At 44.6% G+C, this 27,081-nt stretch overlaps 1 protein-coding gene across 1 annotated transcript; it reads left to right on the top strand.

Annotated features, from left to right (window-relative positions):
• Nucleotides 1–1,215: 1,215 nt before the first annotated feature.
• LOC138371641 (serine-rich adhesin for platelets-like) lies at nucleotides 1,216–7,632 on the top strand. Its single transcript, XM_069336640.1, has one exon. The coding sequence runs from the start codon at nucleotides 1,216–1,218 to the stop codon at nucleotides 7,630–7,632; it is 6,417 nt and encodes a 2,138-aa protein (XP_069192741.1).
• Nucleotides 7,633–27,081: the final 19,449 nt, after the last annotated feature.

The raw sequence follows: 27,081 nt of genomic DNA, 5'->3' as shown, positions 1-27,081 counted from the left end.
CATCAAGGTTAAGTCTTCAGTGTCTCAAGGCATAGTGTTAAAACCATGTTCCGTCATTCTGTCGGACGTTTCACACAACCATTACAATGACTTGTGGTCATCCAACATGCGTAGAGACCCTCTTACTGCATGTCTTCCTAAAGCTCAATCATATGTGATCAATGACAAGTCTTTCCATAGTACTTCATCAGAGTCAAATGCTCCTCTCAACTGTGGAAGATGTGCTCACCTTTCCTTTTCCAATACATGCAGTGTGCGCACACAACAGTCGCACTGGTCACAAACACGTATTCTGGAGACGTCAACATCTACTGGCGCCTCGTGTCGGGATGTAACTTCGCTTCCCACTTCTATGTCTTTTCCTTTTTCTGAAAGAAATTTCGAAAGTGCAAAGAGAAATGTCTTGCAAGAAGCCGCTGGAAAAGAGAACCACTTACCTAAAGACTCTGCTAGAGAGTGTGAAGCATCTAATGTTAGAAACATGCCGTCAGGTAATGAGACCATTAACAGGATGCTCAGGTGTGATTACGGTGTCCAGAGATGTGAGGGAGCTGCTCAAGGTCTCCCTGCTTCAAGAGCTTCCAGGCGCCGGGCCTCATCACTCCATACCAAGAGGAAGTATGGTCCAGGTAATCCAGCTTTTGACGCCACTCCTCACTCCAAATCAAGTCAGAATGGAATGTCGTCTAGATTTAGAAGCAAATTTAAGTTATCAAGACGTAAAGATAAATTGTCAAGTACTGCAGCTAATGGTGTCTTGTCTTCAAGACCTACTGGAGAGTGTGTCACGCTTAACACACACTGTCTCAGGTGTCCCACAAGACCGTTCTACCAGTGGTGTCCCACAAGACCGTTCTACCAATGGTGTCCCACAAGACCGCTTTACCAATGGTGTACCACAAGACCGCTGTACCAGTGGTGTACCACTCCAGAGAACTCCTGACAAACATGTCTCATCATATTACACTACTGATAATGGACTATTTTCAGCAGCTACCTTTGGAGTGTCATCCTTAAATATTACGAAACATTTGTTGTCAAAATGTGTTGGTAATGGTAAGTGGTCAGGAGTGAGTGAGAGTGTAGAGACTTCCTCCTCACCACCACCAGCGGCGGCGGCTGCTGCTGGCCAGACTCACCCGACTACTGCCGCTACACTCTCGTCTCCCCGCACCCTTCACAACCACGCCTCTTACTTACAAGACACACCTCAAGATGCTTTGGATACCACAGCACCCGGGAAGGTTGTCACCATCCACAGCACCTGTGAAGGTTGTGTCACCATCCACAGCACCTGTGAAGGTTGTGTCACCATCCACAGCACCCGGGAAGGTTGTGTCACCATCCACAGCACCCGGGAAGGTTGTGTCACCATCCACACCACCTGTGAAGGTTGTGTCACCATCCACACCACCTGTGAAGGTTGTGTCACCATCCACAGCACCTGTGAAGGTTGTGTCACCATCCACAGCACCTGTGAAGGTTGTGTCACCATTCACAGCACCTGTGAAGGTTGTGTCACCATCCACAGCACCTGTGAAGGTTGTGTCACCATCCACAGCACCTGTGAAGGTTGTGTCACCATCCACAGCACCTGTGAAGGTTGTGTCACCATCCACAGCACCTGTGAAGGTTGTGTCACCATTCACAGCACCTGTGAAGGTTGTGTCACCATTCACAGCACCTGTGAAGGTTGTGACACCATTCACAGCAACCGGGAAGGTTGTGTCACCATCCACAGCACCTGTGAAGGTTGTGTCACCATCCACAGCACCTGTGAAGGTTGTGTCACCATCCACAGCACCCGGGAAGGTTGTGACACCATCCACGGCACCTGTGAAGGGTGAGTCATCAACCAAGGCATCAGTGAAGGACTTGTCATCAACCAAGGCACCAGTGAAGAGAGAGTCATCAACCAAGGCACCAGTGAAGGACTTGTCATCAACTAAGGCACCAGTGAAGGGCGAGTCATCAACCAAGGCACCAGTGAAGGACTTGTCATCAACCAAGGCACCAGTGAAGGACTTGTCATCAACCAAGGCACCAGTGAAGGACTTGTCATCAACTAAGGCACCAGTGAAGGGCGAGTCATCAACCAAGGCATCAGTGAAGGGAGAGTCATCAACCAAGGCATCAGTGAAGGACTTGTCATCAACTAAGGCACCAGTGAAGGGCGAGTCATCAACCAAGGTATCAGTGAAGGGAGAGTCATCAACCAAGGCACCAGTGAAGGACTTGTCATCAACCAAGGCACCAGTGAAGGACTTGTCATCAACCAAGGCACCAGTGAAGGACTTGTCATCAACCAAGGCACCAGTGAAGGGCGAGTCATCAACCAAGGCACCAGTGAAGGGCGAGTCATCAACCAAGGTATCAGTGAAGAGAGAGTCATCAACCAAGGCACCAGTGAAGGACTTATCATCAACCAAGGCATCAGTGAAGGGCGAGTCATCAACCAAGGCACCAGTGAAGAGAGAGTCATCAACCAAGGCACCAGTGAAGGACTTGTCATCAACCAAGGCACCAGTGAAGAGAGAGTCATCAACCAAGGCATTAGTGAAGGACGAGTCATCAACCAAGGCACCAGTGAAGGACAAGTCATCAACCAAGGCACCAGTGAAGGGTGAATCATCAACCAAGGCCCCAGTGAAGGACTTATCAACCAAGGCACCAGTGAATAACGAGTCATCAACCAAGGCATCAGTGAAGGATTTGTCATCAACCAAGGCACCAGTGAAGGGAGAGTCATCAAAGAAGGCATCAGTGAAGGACTTGTCATCAACCAAGGCACCAGTGAAGGGTGAGTCATCAACCAAGGCACCAGTGAAGGGCGAGTCATCAACCAAGGCATCAGTGAAGGACTTGTCATCAACCAAGGCACCAGTGAAGGACTTGTCATCAACCAAGGCACCAGTGAAGGGTGAGTCATCAACCAAGGCACCAGTGAAGGACTTGTCATCAACCAAGGCACCAGTGAAGGGCGAGTCATCAACCAAGGCACCAGTGAAGGGAGAGTCATCAACCAAGACATCAGTGAAGGGCGAGTCATCAACCAAGGCACCAGTGAAGGGCGAGTCATCAACCAAGGCATCAGTGAAGGACTTGTTATCAACCAAGGCACCAGTGAAGGACGAGTCATCAACCAAGCCACCTGTGAAGGATTTGTCATCAACCAAGGTATCAGTGAAGAGAGAGTCATCAACCAAGGCATCAGTGAAGGACTTGTCATCAACCAAGGCACCAGTGAAGGGCGAGTCATCAACCAAGGCACCAGTGAAGGGAGAGTCATCAACCAAGGCATCAGTGAAGGGCGAGTCATCAACCAAGGCACCAGTGAAGGGCGAGTCATCAACCAAGGTATCAGTGAAGAGAGAGTCATCAACCAAGGCACCAGCGAAGGACTTGTCATCAACAAAGGCACCAGTGAAGGGCGAGTCATCAACCAAGGCACCAGTGAAGGACGAGTCATCAACCAAGGCACCAGTGAAGGACTTGTCATCAACCAAGGCATCAGTGAAGGACTTGTCATCAACCAAGACACCAGTGAAGGGCGAGTCATCAACCAAGGCACCAGTGAAGGGCGAGTCATCAACCAAGGTATCAGTGAAGAGAGAGTCATCAACCAAGGCACCAGCGAAGGACTTGTCATCAACAAAGGCACCAGTGAAGGGAAAGTCATCAACCAAGGCACCAGTGAAGGACGAGTCATCAACCAAGGCACCAGTGAAGGGCGAGTCATCAACCAAGGAACCAGTGAAGGACGTATCATTAACCAAGGCACCAGTGAAGGGCAAGTCATCAACCAAGGTACCAGTGAAGGGTGAGTCATCAACCAAGGAACCAGTGAAGGACGTATCATCAACCAAGGCCCCAGTGAAGGGCGAGTCATCAACCAAGGCACCTGTGAAGGTCAAGTCATCAACCAAGGCCCCAGTGAAGGGCGAGTCATCAACCAAGGCACCAGTGAAGGGCGAGTCATCAACCAAGGAACCAGGGAAACATACATCACCCAGCAGGTCAGAGATGAGCAAATTACTCAACAAATCCGATGAAGAACCTCTCGCTCAGGAGAACCCCCTGTCTCCCCTGGGGGCTCCTGAAGGTGACCTCCACTGGACGGAGGCTCATATCAAAATGGAGAACAGTAGGTCACCTTTGATGACAGGTCCACCCAGTTTCTTTATTGATACCCAAACCCTAAGTAAAATTTTGCAAACTATTTGCACAGGACCGTTGCCTGATTTAGCGTCTGGGGTGAATAACATTCCGTCGGCAAAACCCATGGTAGTGGTGCACTCTGATGGCCTCACTTTCCTGCCAGAGTACATGCCGCAGAGCAGTACCACCCTGTGCTCTGCAACACGCACTCAAGACTGGAGTACAGTTACTGTACAACAACCTTCCACAACGGACATCAACTGCCTCGCTGAGGAGACGAACAACTCAATAATTACCAAGGTTGTGTTACCCAAAAACGAGAATCCTCAGAGGCAATGCGAGACTACTGAAGCCCCACATCATATTGCATCTCTGCAAGACGCAGTCAAGTTAAACAGGAAAAGAAGTAAGTTTCAGAAGAGTAGATGTGCAAAGAAATGTAAATGTGTTGTGAGTGCGGGCGAGGCATGTGATGAGGGAGAGCCAGTAGTGGAGAACACACACCACCACAGGCTCGACCATAATAACTCACACAGCTGTGTTCACTTAGAGAAACAATGTGATGAAGTTGATGGCGGAACTCTCACACTTGAGGACAAAATGGAGAATAAAACACACCTCGTCGATAGTTATGATTCAGGCCATGAGCTGCCAAACGTTCCGTCGATGAAGCCATCAAGAGACGTGCCTGTGGGCGTAGCTCAGCCTCTTGTAACAGAACAAGTGAAAGCTCTCACACATTTACTGGTGGGATCTTCAGACCCACCGACGGGGTCTGTGAAGGCTACTGAACCTTCCTTCATGTCGAGAGACTCACCCACGTGTTCTACAAAACCTCTTAATATAGACTCTGAACTTACATCAACTGGCTCACAGGTGGTTCTTGAAAATGTTGACATGGCGCCTTCAGTGTCACCAACTAAGCATGCGCGCAAAATGAGCAATTTATATAAAGTTATTGAGAGTGTTGCCCGAGGTCACCCACTGTCTAGTGCTTCACACCACAGCCCTTCTGGGACTAAAGAAACTATCACAACTGTACACGAAGAAAAAAAACGGGTCAATAAAACTCTGAAAAGATCAAGAGTAATGAAGACAGATAAAGAATTTATACCACGTCTTGATGAAAATATGTGTGGTAAGGATAACATCAGTCAAAAGATGTTATCATTAAATGAAAAAACACTGGTCAGTAAAACTCCGAAAAGATCAAGAGTAATGAAGACAGATAAAGAATGTATACCATGCCTTATTGAAAATATTAATGGTAAGGATAATATCAGAGACTCGCAAGAAACACTTGTATCAATAGAAGAACGAATCAAGCTTCGTAGACTGAAACATTCCGCAAGGTGCAGGAAAAGGAATCTGGCTCGTGCCTTTTCCTTACCTCACAGTGATACTGACAAGGATGAAATTAGTACCATTTCCAGTACGTTTTCGTCACTTGATTCAGGTGTGGAGGATGATTCAGGCAGTATGATTGATGCCACATTATTGCAAAAAGCACAACCAGGTGTTTTTATGGAGAGTGAACATATTGCAGAGATGCACGTCAACCTTGCACCGCTGAGCCGTAAGAGAGTGTCACGTTACAGAGTCAAGAGAAAAAACTGCAGCGATGGACTTGTAAATTCTCTTATCAAAAAATTGAAATTAGAAAAGGTTAAATATGGTCTTCCATCTCCAATGATCAAATCTGACTTAAGTGCACGGAGTGTTCCAGGACGAACAACACACAATAATTGTGTTGGCGAGGCAGGTGAAAATGGTGTTAGAGAAGAAGGCAGCGAGGAAGGTCACACTCGCGTCAACACTGACTCAGCCAAGGCAAGCAGTGTCCTGCCTCACCTTCCACTGCTATCACGCAAGTTGAAATATATGACAGCAGTTGATATCTCGGCAGAAACACCACAGATTATAGATAAGCCACCAGGTGCTCGTGACTTGCTTGATCCTTCTAAAGACGAGTCCATTACTCCTGAAGATTGCGTCATGAAACCAAACTTAGAAACGCTAAATATTTGTGCAGACGTTGCTTTCACATCTCAGTCCCTTCCGTTGTTCATGGAGTCAAATCATGAATCGGTAATTCAATCAGAATTAAATTCGCTAAATATGAATATAGGCACAGATAAATTTAGTGACAACTTTAGTAGCAATTCGAGTGAGAGGAGCTGGGATGAGATGAGTGTGAGTGCGGAGGTTGGGAGTGCAGACACAGCAGCTGGGGTGAGTGCGGGGATTGGGAGTGCAGGGGTTGTGAGTGCAGACACAGCAGCTGGGGTGAGTGCAGGGGTAGGGAGTGCAGCAGCTGGGGTGAGTGTGAGGATTGGGAGTGCAGCAGCTGGGGTGAGTGTGGGGATTGGGAGTGCAGCAGCTGGGGTGAGTGTGGGGATTGGGAGTGCAGCAGCTGGGGTGAGTGTGGGGATTGGGAGTGCAGCAGCTGGGGTGAGTGTGGGGATTGGGAGTGCAGCAGCTGGGGTGAGTGTGGGGATTGGGAGTGCAGCAGCTGGGGTGAGTGTGGGGATTGGGAGTGCAGCAGCTGGGGTGAGTGTGGGGATTGGGAGTGCCGCAGCTGGGGTGAGTGCGGGGGTTGAGAGTGCAGCAGCTGGGGTGAGTGCGGGGGTTGAGAATGCAGCAGCTGGGGTGAGTGCGGGGGTTGAGAGTGCAGCAGCTGGGGTGAGTGCGGGGGTTGGGAGTGCAGCAGCTGGGGTGAGTGCGGGGGTTGGGAGTGCAGCAGCTGGGGTGAGTGCGGGGGTTGGGAGTGCAGCAGCTGGGGTGAGTGCGGGGGCTGGGAGTGCAGCAGCTGGGGTGAGTGCGGGGGTTGGGAGTGCAGCAGCTGGGGTGAGTGCGGGGGTTGGGAGTGCAGCAGCTGGGGTGAGTGCGGGGGTTGGGAGTGCAGCAGCTGGTGTGAGTGGAGGCACTCAGGTCATCGGAAACGCTCGTCAGCCTCTCACTCCTCACAGTTACTCTCCCACAGAACTGTTTGACTCATCCAATACTGATTCTGATCTGGACGATTTTGACATATTCCAATCTTTCAAACCATTTACTGGAGCCAAAGATGAAACTTGGCATCACCTTGCGGAGAGTGGAGAGCGGAAGACGAACCAGCACCACACGGACGACAGCAGACAACTTGTGCAAGATAAGAGTGATAAACTCAGTTGTCTGTCAGTCAAGAGGTTAAGAAAGACACAAAAGCTGCAAGACCTAATTGTGAATAAGAAGGAGAAAGTTGGTTGTAACTCAAGAAAGTGGAATAAATGTATTGGTAGAAAAGGTAAAGGAGTAACTTCACACTTGAGGACAAGTACAGTGAAGACATCTGAGCCAAATATCAACTTCCTTGAGAGAGAGAGTCGGCCAAACAAGGTCAAACCTCAACATATACACATTCATATAAATAAATATAAAAATCTACGGGCCAAAAACAACATTAATTTCAGAGGATGCACAAGAGAATTGTAAGCCAGTGTCTCGTATGACCATTATCATAGAGTAGTGTAGTGACACAGTGTAGGACTGAGTGACACAGTGTAGGACTGAGTGACACAGTGTAGGACTGTGTGACACAGTGTAGGACTGTGTGACACAGTGTAGGACTGTGTGACACAGTGTAGGACTGAGTGACACAGTGTAGGACTGAGTGACACAGTGTAGGACTGAGTGACACAGTGTAGGACTGAGTGACACAGTGTAGGACTGAGTGACACAGTGTAGGACTGAGTGACAGTGTAGGACTGTGTGACACAGTGTAGGACTGAGTGGCACAGTGTAGGACTGAGTGACAGTGTAGGACTGTGTGACACAGTGTAGGACTGAGTGACAGTGTAGGACTGAGTGGCACAGTGTAGGACTGAGTGCAGTGCCTGCATAACAGTGCTGTTCGAGTGCGAAGATCACTATAACACACTATCACTATATATTTACTCTTTCATCCTCTTCATTCATACATGTATATCGTGAACATGTCTCCCCAGGGACTCTGGCATTGTTCACACATGTGAACAGTCCCCGGGGACCGGCATTGTTCACACCTTATTTATTATGGTCATGGTAAATAAGGTCAAATTCTTACACTAGTATTACATTATTTGTGTGTCCAGCTCCTTTTCTTTCTTGTAGACAACATAATTATATTAGCTAATTCATAAACGTCTACCACCTCCAGCACCCGGCCTTTATCAACTTCTACTTTCATTTCGAAGGCTTACAAATGAATTAAGAGAAATTATTTCATTAATTCTTGGCATTGTTCAACTCTGTCAGAGTAAAGCTGTATTGATTTTGTATGTTATTGTATTTTATTTCTAGTGTGGTCTTTATAACAAGCACAAAAGCTAAACGTACAAATTAAATTTTGCCATAAATAATTGCAAGTACAGCTTGTTATATATTTTGGTTAGGGCAATGGCGATAGTTCAAGGTGCCAGAGATGAGATATATATATATATATATATATATATATATATATATATATATATATATATATATATATATATATATATATATATATATATATATATGTTGTACCTAGTAGCCAGAACGTCGTACTCGGCCTGCTATGCAAGGCCCGATTTGTCTAATAAGTCAAGTTTTCCTGAATTAATATATTTTCTCAATTTTTTTTCTTATGAAATGATAAAGCTACCCATTTCATTATGAATGAGGTCAATTTTTTTTTATTGAAGTTAAAATTAACGTAGATATATGACCGAACCTAACCAACCCTACCTAACTTAACCTAACCTATCTTTATAGGTTAGGTTAGGTAGCCGAAAAAGTTAGGTTAGGTAGTCTAAAAATAATTAATTCATGAAAACTTGGCTTATTAGGCAAATCGGGCCTTGCATAGTAGGCTGAGAAGTGCGTTCTGGCTACTAGGTACGACATATATATATATATATACATATATTCTTTTCGTTTATTATTGATTTCCTCAATATCTGAATCTTGTATTACTACAATTACTGATTCTGTAGCAAGATTCGTCTATGTTATTTGTATTCAATTATAACGTGTGAATTTGTGACTTGGTGACAGCACAAAGGATGTTAATATGTGTTGACACCTACAACTTGCTTCCCATTGTATTTCATAATACTATATATCAAATGTTTTTTGGTAACGAAGGCTATCTTCTTTATTTTTATAATGTCAAACAAGCAAAAAATTGTGACACTTACCAACGTGTGAGTGACTCACCAATATGTGTGTGTTACTCACCACCATGTGTGTGTGACTCACCACCATGTGTGTGTGACTCACCAACATGTGTGACTCACCAACATGTGTGAGTGACTCACCAACACGTGTGAGTAACTCACCAACATGAAGCTGTGACATACACACTTGTCAAATGTTCACCAACTTGCCTCTCTTCACTACCGCAGAATTAACCTGATAATCGTCATTTTATATTCTTTTGTTGGCATTTTTTACAAGTGATGATTGTTTGTATGAGGTAGATTTTTTCTCTTTGACAAAGCCCTTTAAAACAGAGGCCGCTTGTGCATTCGTCTTAAGGAGTAGGCTTAAGATTTGGTCATAACTTTGCGGCGGGGTAACGCCAACGTGTTTAGGTTATGTTTACAGTATTGACCACAACTGTTTGTTTCTCTTCACGAACTCAGTGGTGAAGTGAGTTATAATTACGGAAGGTTATGAGTTGTTTCCTCTAGGACCTAAACCAGTCTCTACAACACACATACCTCTCTCCCTATTATTTACCAGGATAATATCACCCTTTTATTGTAGTTTATTAATCTTGACTGATATGAAATGTGCTAAATTGGGACCTTAGTGGTATATGTTCCTCTAGTATACTTATAGTATTCATGATGAATATATTATTCATTATAGTATTGTTTAATGTATATCATGTTTAGTTTGTGGGCATTGTTAATGCCAGCCTGACCACCTGTGTGTAGAATTTATTTTACACACTTAATCGTTACTCTTTAGACACACTTATTAAACCAACGACTATTTCAGTTTAGTAGTTGTAAGATATTGTTTGTTTCTTATATATATATATATATATATATATATATATATATATATATATATATATATATATATATATATATATATATATATATATATATATATATTACATTTTCAAAGACTTTAGTTCACAAATACACAACTGAATAGAACTTACGCATCTCCGATTTTATATCTACATTTGAGTGAGGTGGAAGGGGTGATGTGGCATTAACACAAGACAGAACAAGATGTGGCATTAATAGGGTATTAATTTCATCAACACAAGATGAGGACTCCAATATAGAAGCATCAAGAAATATGGACCAATAGGCTTTCTACAAACACTTCTATTCAATATCCATTGTTTCGTGTTCTGTCTTGTGTTGATGAAATTAATACCCTATTAATGCCACATCTTGTTCTGTCTTGTGTTAATGCCACATCACCCCTTCCACCTCACTCAAATGTAGATATAAAATCGGAGATGCGTAAGTTCTATTCAGTTGTGTGTATATATATATATATATATATATATATATATATATATATATATATATATATATATATATATATATATATATATATATGTGTGTATATCACGAAAATAAACACGTGATTAAGAATGTGACAATGTCAGACCACGGAGGAAAAATGAAACAGGAAATTTCCTTAAGTACTTTCGTATATTAAATACGAAAATACACCTTCTGAAGATGTATTTAATATACGAAAGTACTTAAGGAAATTTCCTGTTTCATTTTTCCTCCGTGGTCTGACATTGATATATATATATATATATATATATATATATATATATATATATATGTCGTACCTAGTAGCCAGAATGCACTTCTCGGCCTACTATTCAAGGCCCGATTTGCCTAATAAGCCAAGTTTTCCTGAATTAATATATTTTCTCTATTTTTTTCTTATGATATGATAAAGCTACCCATTTCATTATGTATGAGGTCAATTTTTTTTTATTGGAGTTAAAATTAACGTGGATATATGACCAAACCTAACCAACCCTACCTAACCTAACCTAACCTATCTTTATAGGTTAGGTTAGGTTAGGTAGCCGAAAAAGTTAGGTTAGGTAGGTTAGGTAGTCGAAAAACAATTAATTCATGAAAACTTGGCTTATTAGGCAAATTTGGCCTTGCATAGTAGGCTGAGAAGTGCGTTCTGGCTACTAGGTACGACATATATATATATATGTCATACCTAGTAGCCAGAACGCACTTCACAGCCTACTATGCAAAGCCCGATTTGCCTAATAAGCCAATTTTTCCTAAATTAATATATTTTCTCCAATTTTTTTCTTATGAGATGATAAAGCTACCCATTTTATTATGTATGAGGTCAATTTTTTTTATTTGAGTTAAAATTAACGTAGATATATGGCCGAACCTAACCAACCCTACCTAACCTAACCTAACCTATCTCTATAGGTTAGGTTAGGTTTAATTCAGGAAAACTTGGCTTATTAGGCAAATCGGGCCTTGCATAGTAGGCTGAGAAGTGCGTTCTGGCTACTAGGTACGACATACATATATATATATTATATATTTATATATATATATATATATATATATATATATATATATATATATATATATATATATATATATATATATATATATATATATATATATATATATATGTCGTACCTAGTAGCCAGAACGCACTTTTCAGCCTACTATGCAAGGCCCGATTTGCCTAATAAGCCAAGTTTTCATGAATTATTGTTTTTTCGACTACCTAACCTAACCTAACCTAACTTTTTCTGCTACCTAACCGAACCTAACCTATAAAGATAGGTTAGGTTAGGTTAGGTAGGGTTGGTTAGGTTCGGTCATATATCTAAGTTAATTTTAACTCCAATAAAAAAAAATTGACCTCATACATAATGAAATGGGTAGCTTTATCATTTCATAAGAAAAAAAATTGAGAAAATATATTAATTCAGGAAAACTTGGCTTATTAGGCAAATCGGGCCTTGCATAGTAGGCCAAAAAGTGCGTTCTGGCTACTAGGTACGACATATATATATATATATATATATATATATATATATATATATATATATATATATATATATATATATATATATATATATATATATATATATATATATATATATATATATTAGTATATTTTGGTAGCAGTCTTTCCTGTAGACATATATTATTAAATATGACCGAAAAAGTAAGATTAATAATTCTAACACGAATTTTCTCAATCTTTCGTACATTTCTTTTCACTGTTGGAGGTAAATCAAAAATCAATTCTCCAAAATTCATTTTTATTTCTAGTCTGACGCGACACGAGCGCGTTTCGTAAAACTTATTACATTTTCAAAGACTTTAGTTCACAAATACACAACTGAATAGAACATACGCATCTCCGATTTTATATCTACATTTGAGTGAGGTGGAAGGGGTGATGTGGCATTAACACAAGACAGAACAAGATGTGGTATTAATAGGGTATTAATTTCATCAACACAAGACAGAACAAAATGTGGTATTAATAGGGTATTCATTTCATCAACACAAGACAGAACACGAAACAATGGATATTGAATAGAAGTGTTTGTAGAAAGCCTATTGGTCCATATTTCTTGATGCTTCTATATTGGAGCGGAGTCTTGAGGTGGGTAGAATATAGTTGTGCAATAATTGGCTGTTGATTGCTGGTGTTGACTTCTTGATGTGTAGTGCCTCGCAAACGTCAAGCCGCCTGCTATCGCTGTATCTATCGATGATTTCTGTGTTGTTTACTAGGATTTCTCTGGCGATGGTTTGGTTGTGGGAAGAGATTATATGTTCCTTAATGGAGCCCTGTTGCTGTCAATGCAGCCCTGTTCAATATCCATTGTTTCGTGTTCTGTCTTGTGTTGATGAAATGAATACCCTATTAATACCACATTTTGTTCTGTCTTGTGTTGATGAAATTAATACCCTATTAATACCACATCTTGTTCTGTCTTGTGTTAATGCCACATCACCCCTTCCACCTCACTCAAATGTAGATATAAAATCGGAGATGCGTATGTTCTATTCAGTTGTGTATTTGTGAACTAAAGTCTTTGAAAATGTAATAAGTTTTACGAAACGCGCTCGTGTCGCGTCAGACTAGAAATAAAAATGAATTTTGGAGAATTGATTTTTGATTTACCTCCAACAGGTAAAAGAAATGTACGAAAGATTGAGAAAATTCGTGTTAGAATTATTAATCTTACTTTTTCGGTCATATTTAATAATATATATATATATATATATATATATATATATATATATATATATATATATATATATATATATATATATATATATATATATATATTTTGTGACGGTGTTCTCCCCTTCCCCATATATCTCTCCCACACCAGCTGTAGGAGCCATATCTACTTTACCCGTACGTTCTCTGCCTTCCAGAGAACAATTTGACATATGTGGGAGCATGAAGTGTTCTCGCATAGGAGATGTGGGAAATTTTACCCACCATATAATAATAATAATAATAATAATTTTTATTTAGGTAAGGTACATACATAAAGAGATTTTACAAAGTTTGTTGGGTTAATAGATAGAGCTAGTACATATAATGCCTAAAGCCACTATTACGCAAAGCGTTTCGGGCAGGAAAAACATTAATGACTAAAGCTTAAAACTATTGGGTAAAAAGAATAAAAAGTGTTGAGAACAAATAAAAATAGAGGTAAAAGAGGGGGGAACATGGTTGAAAAAGTAGCACAAATACAATTACAAATTATTACAGAAAATTACATTCAAACAGCGTTGTTTTGAAAAAAAAAAAAAAAAAAACATACATGGGTTGACAACAGAGGGGTAAGGTAGGTTACAGGGAATTTATTAGGTAGTGCTTCGTTTTTATCTTAATTAAACTGGTTGAGAGAGGTACTGTCTTTAACATGGTTGGGAAGATCATTCCACATTCTGGGTCCCAGCTTGATTTGAAGAGCATTTCTAGTATGATTAAGTCGTACTCTAGGAATATCAAAACTGTATTTATTTCTGGTGTGGTGCTCATGGGTTCTGTTACAACCTTCAATGAATCTTTTGAGGTCTGGATTGGCATTACAGTTCAGCGTTTTATATATGTATAATACACATGAGAGAATGTGCAATGACTTAATATCTAACATATTCAGAGATTTGAGTAGGGGTACCGAGTGATGTCTGGGGCTAGAGTCGGATATTGTCCTAATAGCAGCTTTGTGTTGAGTAATTAGAGGACGTAAATGATTTTGGGTAGTAGAACCCCAAGCACAAATACCATAGTTGAGATATGGATAGATGAGGGAGTAATAGAGAGTCACCAGGGCAGGGCAGGGTACATAATATCTGATCTTAGAAAGAATGCCAACAGTTTTTGAAACTTTTTTTGATATATTTAGAATGTGTCCCTGGAAATTCAGCTTGCGGTCGATGAGAACGCCAAGGAATTTGCCATCTAATTTGTTACAAATTTGGGTATTGTTTATTTTGAGATTTATATGATTAGAGGATTTATTGCCAAACAGAATATAAAACGTTTTGTCAATGTTAAGGGTGAGTTTGTTGGCAGTTAGCCAAAGATAGACTTTCTCTAGCTCAGAGAGATACCAAATAATATACACATGGAAAATACTGGAGGGTCAGGTCCCAAATCTACACAGTAAAATAACAACGTACTGGAGTGAACGATATGGAAGAAAATGCAAGATTGAACCTGTGAAGAGCAGAGGTGCCATAGGCACAATCAGAGAGCACTGTATAAACATCAGGGGTCCGCGGTTGTTCAACGTCCTCCCAGCGAGCATAAGAAATATTGCCGGAACAACCGTGGACATCTTCAAGAGAAAACTGGACGATTTTCTAAGAGAAGTTCCGGATCAGCCGGGCTGTGGTGGGTACGTGGCCCTGCGGGCCGCTCCAAGCAACAGCCTGGTGGACCAAACTCTCACAAGTCGAGCCTGGCCTCGGGCCGGGCTTGGGGAGTAGAAGAACTCCCAGAACCCCATCAACCAGGTATCAACCAGGTATCAACCAGTATCATCTAAGAAATGCATTATTTCTGTATCATATCTATATCATATCTAAATCGTATCAAATTCATATCAAAATCATATTAGAATCATTATAGATTCATTATACAGCTTGATCCTAGATGACAATGTCACTATGATCACGTACACCATAGGGCCCTATAGATGCCTATGTGACTTTGTGCATTATCCCTCAAGGATCCAGAAGCTTCTAGAAGGATTTGTTAATTAAAAAACTATTGGAACATTAATCGCTTCCGGTAGGGATTATAAATCGAATCGTTAATAAGAATCAGTGGTACTATCAAGTACTACTTATAATCTTTAAATCCTATATCTAAATATATTATAATCACATCTTATCTCAATCATAAGTCTAGACAGTAAAAATAATCAATCAATATTCATTGAAAGCTACCCCTCTGAAGGGAGAGGGCGGAGCATTTTGGGAACAAGAAGCGCCCATGACTATACCCCTGGGCACTACGCATTTGTTTACAACTGAGTTAACAGTGACGGATCCTTAGCGAACATTATTTGGCTCAGGACACCTTATCTAATATCTTTATCACCAGTGAATACTCTCTAGAACTGGGGAAGTACCTGGACAATTAAAATCCCTAGAACATTTATATCTATAAGTATAGAGTGGAGCACACAGTGACACTTGTCTCCACCTTCACCACTATCATTCTTTTGCAACGCAGTTAAAGAAAAATCACGTAGCAACGCTACTAGTACATCATACAGCAACTCTGTGATATAAAATATCGTGCCTAAACTCGCGACAAGAGAGTTATCAAGTCTGGCACACTGTCAGACAGGCACCCGGCAAGCAGAGAAGTATATTGAGGTTATTTTGGTATATAATTGGCCAATTGTATGCTTGTGTGACCTTAATATTCTATAAGTCTGTCTGTCGGTTATAAAGCAAGGCAACGCCTCATATCTCAGTAAGTTTATTAATATTGTAGGGCAGCAGTAGAATCTTTATCCAAGCACTAGACCTCATGAGTGTCCATTATGTGAGTAAAGATTCAGCCACAATAAGTAAATAAAACCTCATGAGTGTCCATTGTGTGGGAAAGGATTCAATCAAGCTGACTGTACCTAATCATATAAATTGAATATAAATACGTTGCATATATACTTGAATATATAAATTAATAATAATAATAATAATAATTTTTATTTAGGCAAAGGTACATACATAAAGAGATTTTACAAAGTTTGTTGGCTTTATAGATAAGAGCTAGTACATACAATGCCTAAAGCCACTATTACGCAAAGCGTTTCGGGCAGAAACTTAAATTAACAAGAAAATAACTTAAAAATTAAATTAACAAGTGCTTGCTTAGTTATTTTTAAGTTATCATATAAGTTCATTTAATTGAATATAATTTCTTGTACTTAGTAACAGTACTTAGACTACATCTAAAGTTATTTATTATACTTTTACAATTTAAATTGTTGTTTATAGTATAAGAATATATTGGCTGTTAATAGTTATGGTGCTAGGCTAGACTATGTACATGTTTAAATCTCTGATTTAACACTTTGGCGTACCCATCGCCACCCCTCAACTGTGCGATTTGGGTCCCAGGGTTTCACGGGAGCTCGCGTAAATTCTGAAAAGTGTATACTATCTTCAACTTTGTCACCTTAATTCTCGTCCTACGAGATTAAATTTGGTATCATTGTGTTCGCAATAGAATTCTCTACAGCACTAAATGCATATAAACTCCAAAAGCCCGGCTAATTACCCGCAGCAAACAGAGAAAGTGCGAACGAGTTACCCAGGAGCGCGCAAATGCGATAAAATGTTTTCACTATTTTCACTCTGGTCACCTCAATTTTTGTCCTAGGTCTTTCATTTTGGTCTCAATGGGTTTGCAATAAAATTATCTAGAGGAACATTAGCATATAAAATAAAAAACCTGGTCACGCTCCAACCGCCGACGAGTTGAAGACAGGCCACGCGTTAGCCGCGAGTGAGCGCTCAGACGCCTCCCAGCTACACTCCCAATTCCCGCCTTTCTTTCGCAATTTTCTTCCTGGAAGGGCCTTGTTCATGATCACTATCCATCGTGGAGTAAGCATAGATAGTTTCTAAAGCCGCAGTAAGAAATATAGCCACGGAAAATAGCCGAAATGTTCACACGTTTGAGATGCGAGGGGAGGCGACACCGGTCACAACAGTGGAGCGAAAACAATGGGCCGACGGCGTGTGCCAAGCCACCTGTGGGCCACGAGGCGCAACAAAGAAAATGGGAAGACATCGGCGCACATTTTAAAACCAGTCCCCCCAAAATCGGATAAAAACCTGATTTTTGGCGATTATTTAAAATGGATGACGCAATGCTGCGTCATGCCCGTCATTACCAACAGTAAACGGATGACGCAATGTTGTGTCATGCCCGGGCGAAAGTGTTAAACAGAGCCAGTGTTCAGTCATATAACTGAATTTATTAAATCTTTTCCTTGTATAAAATACATGCTGATGGGAGATACCTGTTGACAGGTGGACTGTGGATCGTCAATCAACCAATCAACTAATTCATTCACCCCACCTGCCTTTACAGCCCACAATCTGTCATTAGGAAAAGAGGAGCTAGGATTTACAACCCTAGCTAGAGATTTTAGTTGAATTAATTTGCAGACAGTAATTTTTTAATTTAGTTCAGTACAAGTCCCTGGTAGTCTCCTCTCATATCAATCCCAGCAGGTTTTTCCCACAGGAGAAAAATTAATTGAAGAAGAGTGTTTTGGCCAGTGGCTTAGGCCCTTTTGGACGCCAAGATGGCGCTGACTCCTATGTTTTCGTGCCAAAATGTTATGACGTCAGTAGCACTAGATTGGCCAAGAACGGTGACGTGGTACAGGGAGCCAATGAGAAACACCCCTGGCAAGTGTGACGTCACGAGTGGAGGGAGGTCCGGGCCATGCGCCCAGTGGCGCCAGGAGTTAGATACGACAAGTCATCAAGGGCGGACGTGCGATAGGGGAGTCCTGTCAGTCTGACAGTATTCGCCTCTCTCCGGTGAATATACGCATCACCAGTGGTCTGCGAGCATCCTGTGAGGTCTTCCTGAACTCTGTGAGGTGGACAGAAGAAGGAATTGACGAGAAACAAGCAACAAGTGCTAAAGTGACAGGTATTTAGCAAGAGTGAAGCCCGGGCAGTGACGTCAGGGACGACTGTACAGTTTCATCAGTCGGGTGATGACGTAGCGGCTGGGCCAGTTCACCGTGACGAAGATCAAACTACCTGGGAATACGAACGACTGCAGGCGGGAGTAAGGATTGCAGACGTAGTTGTGAGGAGGAGGCGACGGCCAGGAGACCGACTCGAACCCTACAAGAGGTTGTGGAGGTGCACGGAGCCTGCAGAGAGAAGCAATACAGAGAAGATGCGCTTTTTGGGTGTTGGTTGAGGTCCTGGGAAAAGTATCAGTGTGTGTGGGGGTGTTCCCTACAGCAAGTCGTGAACCGGGACCAGGAGCTTCAATTCAACCCTCAACAGAGGACGAGTCCATATCATTTATGGTGGAAGTAGGTAATCCAGTTTTCCCTCCCATTCCCCTTTAGTTAGTGATTAGCCAGAGTATCTTCTATGTCGTGAGCAGGGCTCACCAATGTCTATGTTTCTAGTACCTTGAGGTATTAGAGACAGTGCTAGTGAGGTACTAGGTACTAGTAAGACACAGTTGTGAAGGGAGATGCTATAGAGCTCCCACAAGATATATATATGGTGTGTGAATGCACCTGTGGTTTGATGAAGAGATTACTGTGACGAGGACATTTATATTTACATTCATTTATATTATAAGTTTGTGCCAGAGGTTATATATATAAATATACAATTTAATAGTGTAAGGCTGTGTGCCTAGAGTTACCTCGCTATTATAAATATTGATAAAGTGAACTATATATACTGGAGTTATTAAATAGTATATTCATATGTCTAGTGGTTAACTGTGATTATGCCAGTGTTGTGATATACTGTGAATACGAGGGAATAATAGGCACCTCACGCCAATAGTGTGAGTATAGTGAGGAAGTGAGCAGTGTGAGGAACAGTGAGGAGTGTGAGTGGGCGTGGCATCTCGCGAGTTGCCAAACGTTCGATAACACTGCATTTGGAGCGTGGGAATGCACGTCAACTGGGAGTGTTGCCGTTCCCGGAGTGTTCCATAATTGTGAAGAGGCGGAAAGAAGGCTACTCATCTATTCCTTTGCCATGTTGTGGATGCATAGTTATGATTCTTTGATCTTTTAAGTAAACTACAAAATCACCGCCGTGTTTGTGTCAACCCTCCATTACCTTGTTGCTATTGAGACTATCTAAGAGTGAGTGATTTAAACATATACTTACCTGTTACCAAATTGATTAGTATTCCCTGGGACCAGTACTATATTACTACTATCCCACTGAGGTGTTACTGGACACGGTAAACACCAGTTGGCGACCTATAGTGAGCGGTAGAGCCCTCTGTTGGAGCGGGCACATGATCAAGTGAAGTGATCGTGTTCTCACTCGTCTTTAGGCTACGAGGCCAGCCGGAGACAGACTGAGAGATTCTCCTGGTGACCAGTGGCACCGTGAGGATCGAGTGCAGACCCGTGGAGGCTACAGTAAGTAACGTTTATCACTACTAATACTTGGTGGTGACTGGCTAGAGAGAGAGACACCCCGACATTGGCGACCTCGCCTGGATTACAATTACGATTGTGGTGCTTGATAGTGGCCAAAGGTATTAGGTTCAGGTAACAGGTATTCACTCATAGCACAAGTATGGAGGACGAGAAGGTAGCAAGGTTTATTGACACCAGGGATGAACAGGTGCTGGAGGATTGCACCAAGGCGCAGCTGCAGTTAATTGCTGACCACTTTGGAATCCAGTTGAGATCCTCCAAAGTGGGAGAAAAGAGGCTTGAGATTGTGGCACAGCTCAAGGGCCGAGATGAGGCTTCAAGGGAGGAACAGCCACAGACACCTGCCAGTGCAAGGGAGAATTTAAGCATTGGTGGAAGCAGTAGGCGATCCAGCGGCAGCCGGCGCAGCGTCAAGGTGGAGATGATGAAGCTGCAGCTGGAGGCACAGCTGCAAAAGGGAAGAGCGTGAGCACGAAGCACAGCTGAAGCGTGAAGGACGAGAAGCACAGCTGAAGCGTGAAGGACGAGAAGCACAGCTGAAGCGTGAAGAACGAGAAGCACAGCTGAAGCGTGAAGGACGAGAAGCACAGCTGAAGCGTGAAGAACGAGAAGCACAGCTGAGACGGGATGAGCGCGAGCTGGAAGCCAAGCTGAAGCGGCAAGAGATTGAAGCCAACAGAGAGGTTGAGCTGAAGCGGGCTGAACTAGGGCTAGCCTCACCCGCACCCCCACAGCAGGAGGACCGCCGGGTACGAGAGCGCGATTTACCGGTCTTTGTGCCTAATGAAGTTGAGGGCTTCTTTGACCATTTCAAGAGGGTAGCTACCTTGAAGAAGTGGCCAAGAGCAGAGTGGGCAGAGCTGGTCCAGGGGAGGCTCACAGGTGAAGCTCGCAAGGCTTACAACATGCTTGACCTCGAGGAATGCACCAATTATGATGCAGTGAAGAGAGCAGTGCTTCACTCGTTTAAGCTGACTCCAGAGTGTTACAGGAAAAGGTTCTGAGAATGTACCCGTTCGCCGGGTAAATCTTATGCAGAGACGGCGAGGGACATGGAAAGAAGATTTCTGAAGTGGTTGAAACCTGAAGGAGCTAAGTCAGCTGAGGACATCAAACAGCTAATGGTCATGGAAAAATTTATGTCCGTGCTCTCTCCTGAGATCAGGATTAGAGTCAAGGAGGCGGACATAAAAGACCTGAGGGCTGCTGCTGACAGAGCCGACATGTTGGAGGAAGCCTTGCGACCACGCAGAGAGGGACCGCACAGGCCGCCAGTGTACTCTGGCTATGGGAGTGGTTTTAGGAAGACAGACGGATGGAGGACAGGAACGAGTTCTCCCAAGTCCCACCTCTCGAGTGGAGACGGTAGGGGACTGAAAAGTTCTGTGGAACCAGTCAAGAAGCCCCTAGCTGAGAGTGCCGGATCTGTTGTTGTGCCGAGGGACGCTACGAGGGAGACGACGGAAGGCGGGAGGAAGACCCACGGAGCGACGGTCTCTGGAGGTGTTGCCAGTGCGAGCGGTGGTGGAAGGTCACCGCCAAGAAGGGTCCGCTGCTACAACTGTGGAGGATATGGACATTTCGCGCGGGATTGCAAACGCCCTAAGCTGCGTGGGAACTTTGCTTTCGTTAGGATGGAGGACCAAGTGGCCGAGAACGTGTGGGGTGAGTCTGTACCAAGTGTGGAGAAGAAAATTCACCCGTTCATGTGTGAGGGGACGGTAAGGATGGGGGAAGCAAACCCCGTTCCTGTGAAGATATTGAGGGACACCGGGGCTGATTTTACCCTGGTGAGTAGAACCATGTTCCCCGATGGTTATGAGAATACCAGTGTGGGGGTGGCTGTTGTGACCACTGTGGGAGGCCCAGTGAGGATGCCCCTGCACAAGGTAACATTGGATTCTAATTATGGCTGTCAGACCCTAGTGGTAGGGGTCTGCACCTCAATGCCCAAGATGGAGGTGCAAGTCATCCTTGGGAATGACGCCTATGGAGGATGTGTCCTCCCTAACCTCGTGAAGGGCGAGGAGTGCTTAGAGCACTACAGAGAGAAAGGCGGAGTATTAGACGCCTGTGGGAACGGGAAGGGAATCGCCGAGGTGGCGTTCCCTGTATGCGCTGTGATCCCAAGGCGGTGCAACGAGCACGGAGTGAGTGGATCTGATGGGGCTGAAGAAGAGACGTCTGACAGCCTGGGGGTCGATCACCTCTTCGTGGAACTCGGAGAACAGGTGGAGGGCGAAGGCAACCCGGATGGTGAGCTACAGGTGACTCTCGCCAGTTCTCTTGGGGTGGACCGCGCTCGTCTGGGGGAGTTACAGCAGGTGGAGTTCCCAGAGTTGATTTGGGAGGCCAGAGGAGGACGTGCTGGTCCTGAGAGTGCCACACATTTTTATCTGCAAGATGGGATGCTGATGAGACAATGGAGGCCTGTGAGAATGGAGGCCAGAGAGGAATCACTAGGTATGAGGCACCAGGTAGTGTTGCCGGCCCAGTGCAGAGAGGCAGTGATGGATCTGTCGCACTCTGTGGATTCTGCAGGTCACCTGGGAGTGACCAAGACTCTATGCAAGATCAGGGACCATTTCTACTGGCCGGGTATGGACGCCGATGTGAGGCGCCACTGTAAGACTTGCTTACCTTACCAGAGAACAGGAAAGAGTGTACCAGCAATACCAAAGGCCCCGTTAGTCCCTGTTCCTGCATTTGGGCCAGCGTTTGAACGTCTGTTGGTCGTCGGGGTAGGACCGTTGCCACGGACGAGAAAGGGAAATACCTACCTGATGACCATCTTGTGTGCGGCGACAAGGTTCCCGGAAGCAGTCCCGATGCGATGCTTGACGTCAAAAGGTGTAGCCGGGAAGTTGCAGCGTTTTTTCTCTTGGGTGGGAATGCCCAGGGAAATCCAGACGGACTGTGGGAGCGTATTCCACTCCAAGTGGTTTAGACAGACCGTGTCGAATTGGGGAGTAACTCAGATTCTGTCGTCGCCCTACCGATCGCAGTCGCAACGGGCGATCGAAAGGTTTCACTCCACACTGAAAACCATTCTGAGAGTGTTCTGTGCAGAACAAGGAGCCGATTGGGATGAGGCAGTGTACCCTGCATTGTTTGCTATACGGAACGCTGTAGTGGAGTCACTGGGTTTCTCACCGTTCCAACTGGTATATGGACATGAGGTACGGAGTCTTCTATCCATGCTGAGAGAACAATGGGCGCCAGGAGTGACGGTGGGAACGTTCAGCGAATATGTGCAGAAATTTAAGGAGTGTCTTGCATTGGCGAAAGAGCTAGCAGGAAAGCATTTGAAGGAGGCGCAGTGAAAGATGTCAGAGTTGTACGACAAGAAAGCTAAGCCAAGAGAGTTCCAGGTTGGGTCCCAGGTTATGATGTTACTGCCAGGGAAGAGCCGTGTGACCGAGTCACGATTTGAGGGACCGTATAAGGTGCTAAGACCATTGGGTCCAGTAAGCTATGAAGTCAGCAAGCCGGACAGACCCCGCAAGACACAGGTGTGTCATATTGACCGTCTGAAGCCTTTCTTCCCTGAAGAAGGAGCCGCCGTGCAGGACGGAACAATACCACGAGAACTACAGCAGAAAGTGGTCTTATGCGTGCAGGTGAATCAAGAGATTCTAGCATGTTACGGACCCGGATCCAGCGTCCGAGCACGGAGCAGTGACGACCGCGCCATCTGTGGGTCAGCTCCCGAAACCCCCTCCAAATGGACGACGACACCTGGTGAGGACGAGGTGTACTAGCCACGAGGGCTAGTTTCCAGTCCTGATTAGTTCATAACGCAGCTGCTGCTGACCTCTGGTGAGGTGGAGCTCAGACAACAACGCCATCTATGGAGTGGATAGGTGGGCGTTTGGGTCTGAGCCTGTAAGTGAGGTGCTTTAGTGTGTCCCTGTTATTGATGACGTGTCTGATTACAGAGTCGACCTGGGACTGCTGTAATGGAAGTTGAGTCAGTCTACCCAAGGCAGCCGTCTCGACACCAAGTGTTTTGCTGCAGCAGCTGTGAGTCGCCTCCCGGATGAACACTGTGGTGTTACCCTGCCTGTGAAGCGGCAGTTGAGGATTGTCATACCCGGGACTGACTGGTGGAGACGATTAACCACTGGGGTATTGTGGACAGGAGAGTGATCTGTGGTATCACACGAGGCTCCTGACTAGGGCGCTACCCTAGTATCGCTCGTGGAGTGGCCTGACCAGCGTTGCTGATCCGGAACCTGCCAGCTGTCTGCAGGACTTGTGGTTGACGGCCTTCACGGCGGTGCCCCCAGTGGAACCGTGTTTTGGCTGGCCTGTGGCCGGGGTAGACTCAGCTTTTCGAAGGATTCGTCGTGAGGCCACGAGAGCACCGAGAACTTGGCATCGAGAAGATCCAGAGTCTTCAGAAGAAGACGACAGTGTAGATAATACCCCTGTGTAGTGTTTATACCCTCCCCCGAGTAATCTTCTTATATATATTTATTGGTGAAGGTGCTAATTATAATATTAAGTTTTTGCCTTTCTTTCCCTTCCCCTTTTAGTTTACTTGCGTTACTGATCACATCCCTTGAAAGCCACTACTGGCTTGGGGCCGGATACCCTTCCTCTAACAACATCAGAGTAAGAACCCAGTTGCGACCCGAGAGGGCCGTAACATAGCAGAGGAAGAAAAATGGTCCAGGGCGGATGGCACCCATCTGTCCAATGCGGAGAGTTTGGAGAATATCGAAGTCAAACTTCAACACCTGGAAGGAAGACAGAGAGCGGATCTGACGGACCTGTTGAGATAGAATGCATCTCTTTTTACCGACGTGCCCCGACGCCACAAGAGTGTGACGCACGAGGTAGAGGTGAGGGACGCCAGGCCCATTAAACAAAGTGCTTATAGGGTCAGCCCTGAGAAGCGAGAATTGTTGAGGAAGGAGGTAGAGCACCTTCTTGAGAATGACCTTGCCGAGCCTAGCAACAGCGAGCGGAGTTCCCCGTGTTTGCTGGTTAAGAAAAGCGACGGTACATACCGCTTTTGCATGGAATACAGGAAGGTGAACTCCATCACTGTGGCAGATTCCCACCCCATGCCCAGGGTAAGTGATTGCATCGATCAGGTGGGTAGAGCCAGATATGTGTCCAAGGTCGACCTGCTCAAGGGGGTATTACCAAATCTCGTTAACTTCCGAGGCTAGGAAGATATCAGCTTTTGTGACACCAGATGGACTGTATCAGTATAAAGTGTTGCCCTTCGGGATGAAGAACAGCGGGAGTTATTTTCAACGTATGATGAACGAGTTGCTGAGAGGAGCCGAAGGCTGCACTGTATACATTGACGATATAGTAGTGTACTCCGACGATTGGGAGGCACACCTAGAGCGACTCAGGGAGCTGTTCAGGAGGCTGGAAGATGCTAACCTGACTGTGAACCTAGCCAAGAGTGAGTTTGGGAAAGCCAATCTAGAATACCTGGGCTTCGTCATCGGTCAAGGAGAGGTTACCCCTGTGGATCACAAGGTATTAGCTATTAGAGAGTACCCAGGACACGGAAGGAATTGCTGAGGTATCTTGGGATGATTGGATACTATCGTGGTTTCTGTAAGAACTTTTCCACGAAAGCGCATCCTCTGACAGAATTACTCTCTAAGAATACACGATGGAAGTGGGGAGAGGCCTGCCAGGAATCTTTCGAGAAGACGAAGAACCTGTTGACAGAGGCGCCAGTGTTGATATCCCCAGATTTTACAGCCAGGTTTATTCTGTATGTAGATGCCAGTGATGTTGGGATAGGAGCCATGTTGGCCCAGGAAAGGAGCGAGGTACATAGGCCTGTCGCATTTTACTCCAAGAAATTTGTGAAGTACCAGCATGTCTATAGTACCGTCGAAAAGGAGGCTTTGGCTTTAGTAATGGCCCTAAAGCACTTTGACGTGTACGTGGGAGGAGGGGCGAGGCCTGTTCTCGTTTTTACAGATCACAACCCTCTGACTTTCTTGTACAAGATGAGAAACTCCAACCAGAGGCTGACAAGGTGGGCATTACTACTACAAGAATACTGGTTAGAAATTAAGCACATCAGAGGGAAGGACAACGTGGTAGTGAATGCCCTTTCCCGAGTACACTAAACCAATATGACTCTTATTTTAAGGGGAGGGGTATGTGACGGTGTTCCCCCCCCCCCCCCTTATATTTCTCCCACGCCAGCTGTAAGAGTCATATCTACTTTACCCGAACGTACTCTGCCTTCCAGAGAACAATTTTACATATGTGGGAGCATGAGGTGTTCTCGCACAGGAGAGAAATTAACTAAAGACGGGTGTTTTGGCCAGTGGCTTAGGCCCTTTTGGACGCCAAGATGCCGCTGACTCCTACGTTTTCGCACCAAAATGTTATGACGTCAGTAGCACCAGATTGGCCAAGAACGGTGACGTGGTACAGGGAGCCAATGAGAAAAGCCCCTGGCAAGTGTGACATCACGAGTGGAGGTAGGTCCGGACCGTGCACCCCCCCCCCCCCCCCGTGGTGCCAGGAGTTAGATACGACACGTCGTCAAGGGCGGACGTGCGATAGGGGGGTCCTGTCAGTCTAACAGTATTCGCCCCTCTCCGGTGAATATATGCATCACCAGTGGTCTGCGAGCATCCTGTGAGGTCTTCCTGAACTCCGTGAGGTGGACAGAAGAAGGAATTGACGAGAAACGAGCAACAAGTGCTTCAGTGACAGGTGCTTAGCAAGAGTGAAGCCTGGGCAGTGACGTCAGGAACGACTGTACAGTTTCATCAGTCGGGTGATGACGTAGCAGCTGAGCCAGTTCACCGTGAGGAAGAAGAACAAACTACCTGGGAATACGAACGACTGCAGCCGGGAGTAAGGACTGCAAACTTAGTTGTGAGGAGGAGGCGACGGCCAGGAGACCGACTCCAACCTTTCAAGAGGTTGTAGAGGAGCGCGGAGCCTGCAGAGAGAAGCAGTACAGAGAAGACATGCTTTTTGGGTGTTGGTTAAGGTCCTGGGAAGAGCATCAGTGTGTGTGGGGGTGTTCCCTACAGCAAGTCGTGAGCCGGGACCAGGAGCTTCAATTCAACCCTCAACAGAGGACGAGTCCACATCATTTATGGTGGAAGTAGGTAATTCAGTTTTCCCTCCCATTCCTCTTTAGTTAGCGATTAGCCAGAGTATCTTCTATGTCGTGAGCAGGGCTCACCAATGTCTATGTTTCTAGTAAGACAGTTGTG

Source organism: Procambarus clarkii, chromosome 36 (assembly GCF_040958095.1).
Source record: "Procambarus clarkii isolate CNS0578487 chromosome 36, FALCON_Pclarkii_2.0, whole genome shotgun sequence".
NCBI classification, from domain to species: domain Eukaryota; kingdom Metazoa; phylum Arthropoda; class Malacostraca; order Decapoda; family Cambaridae; genus Procambarus; species Procambarus clarkii.
This window is presented reverse-complemented; position numbering and strand designations above follow the sequence as displayed.

What these genes read in the sequence shown, in the direction of transcription:
- LOC138371641 (XM_069336640.1), top strand. Translation starts at nt 1,216, where the DNA reads ATGCTTTGGATACCACAGCACCCGGGAAGGTTGTCACCATCCACAGCA.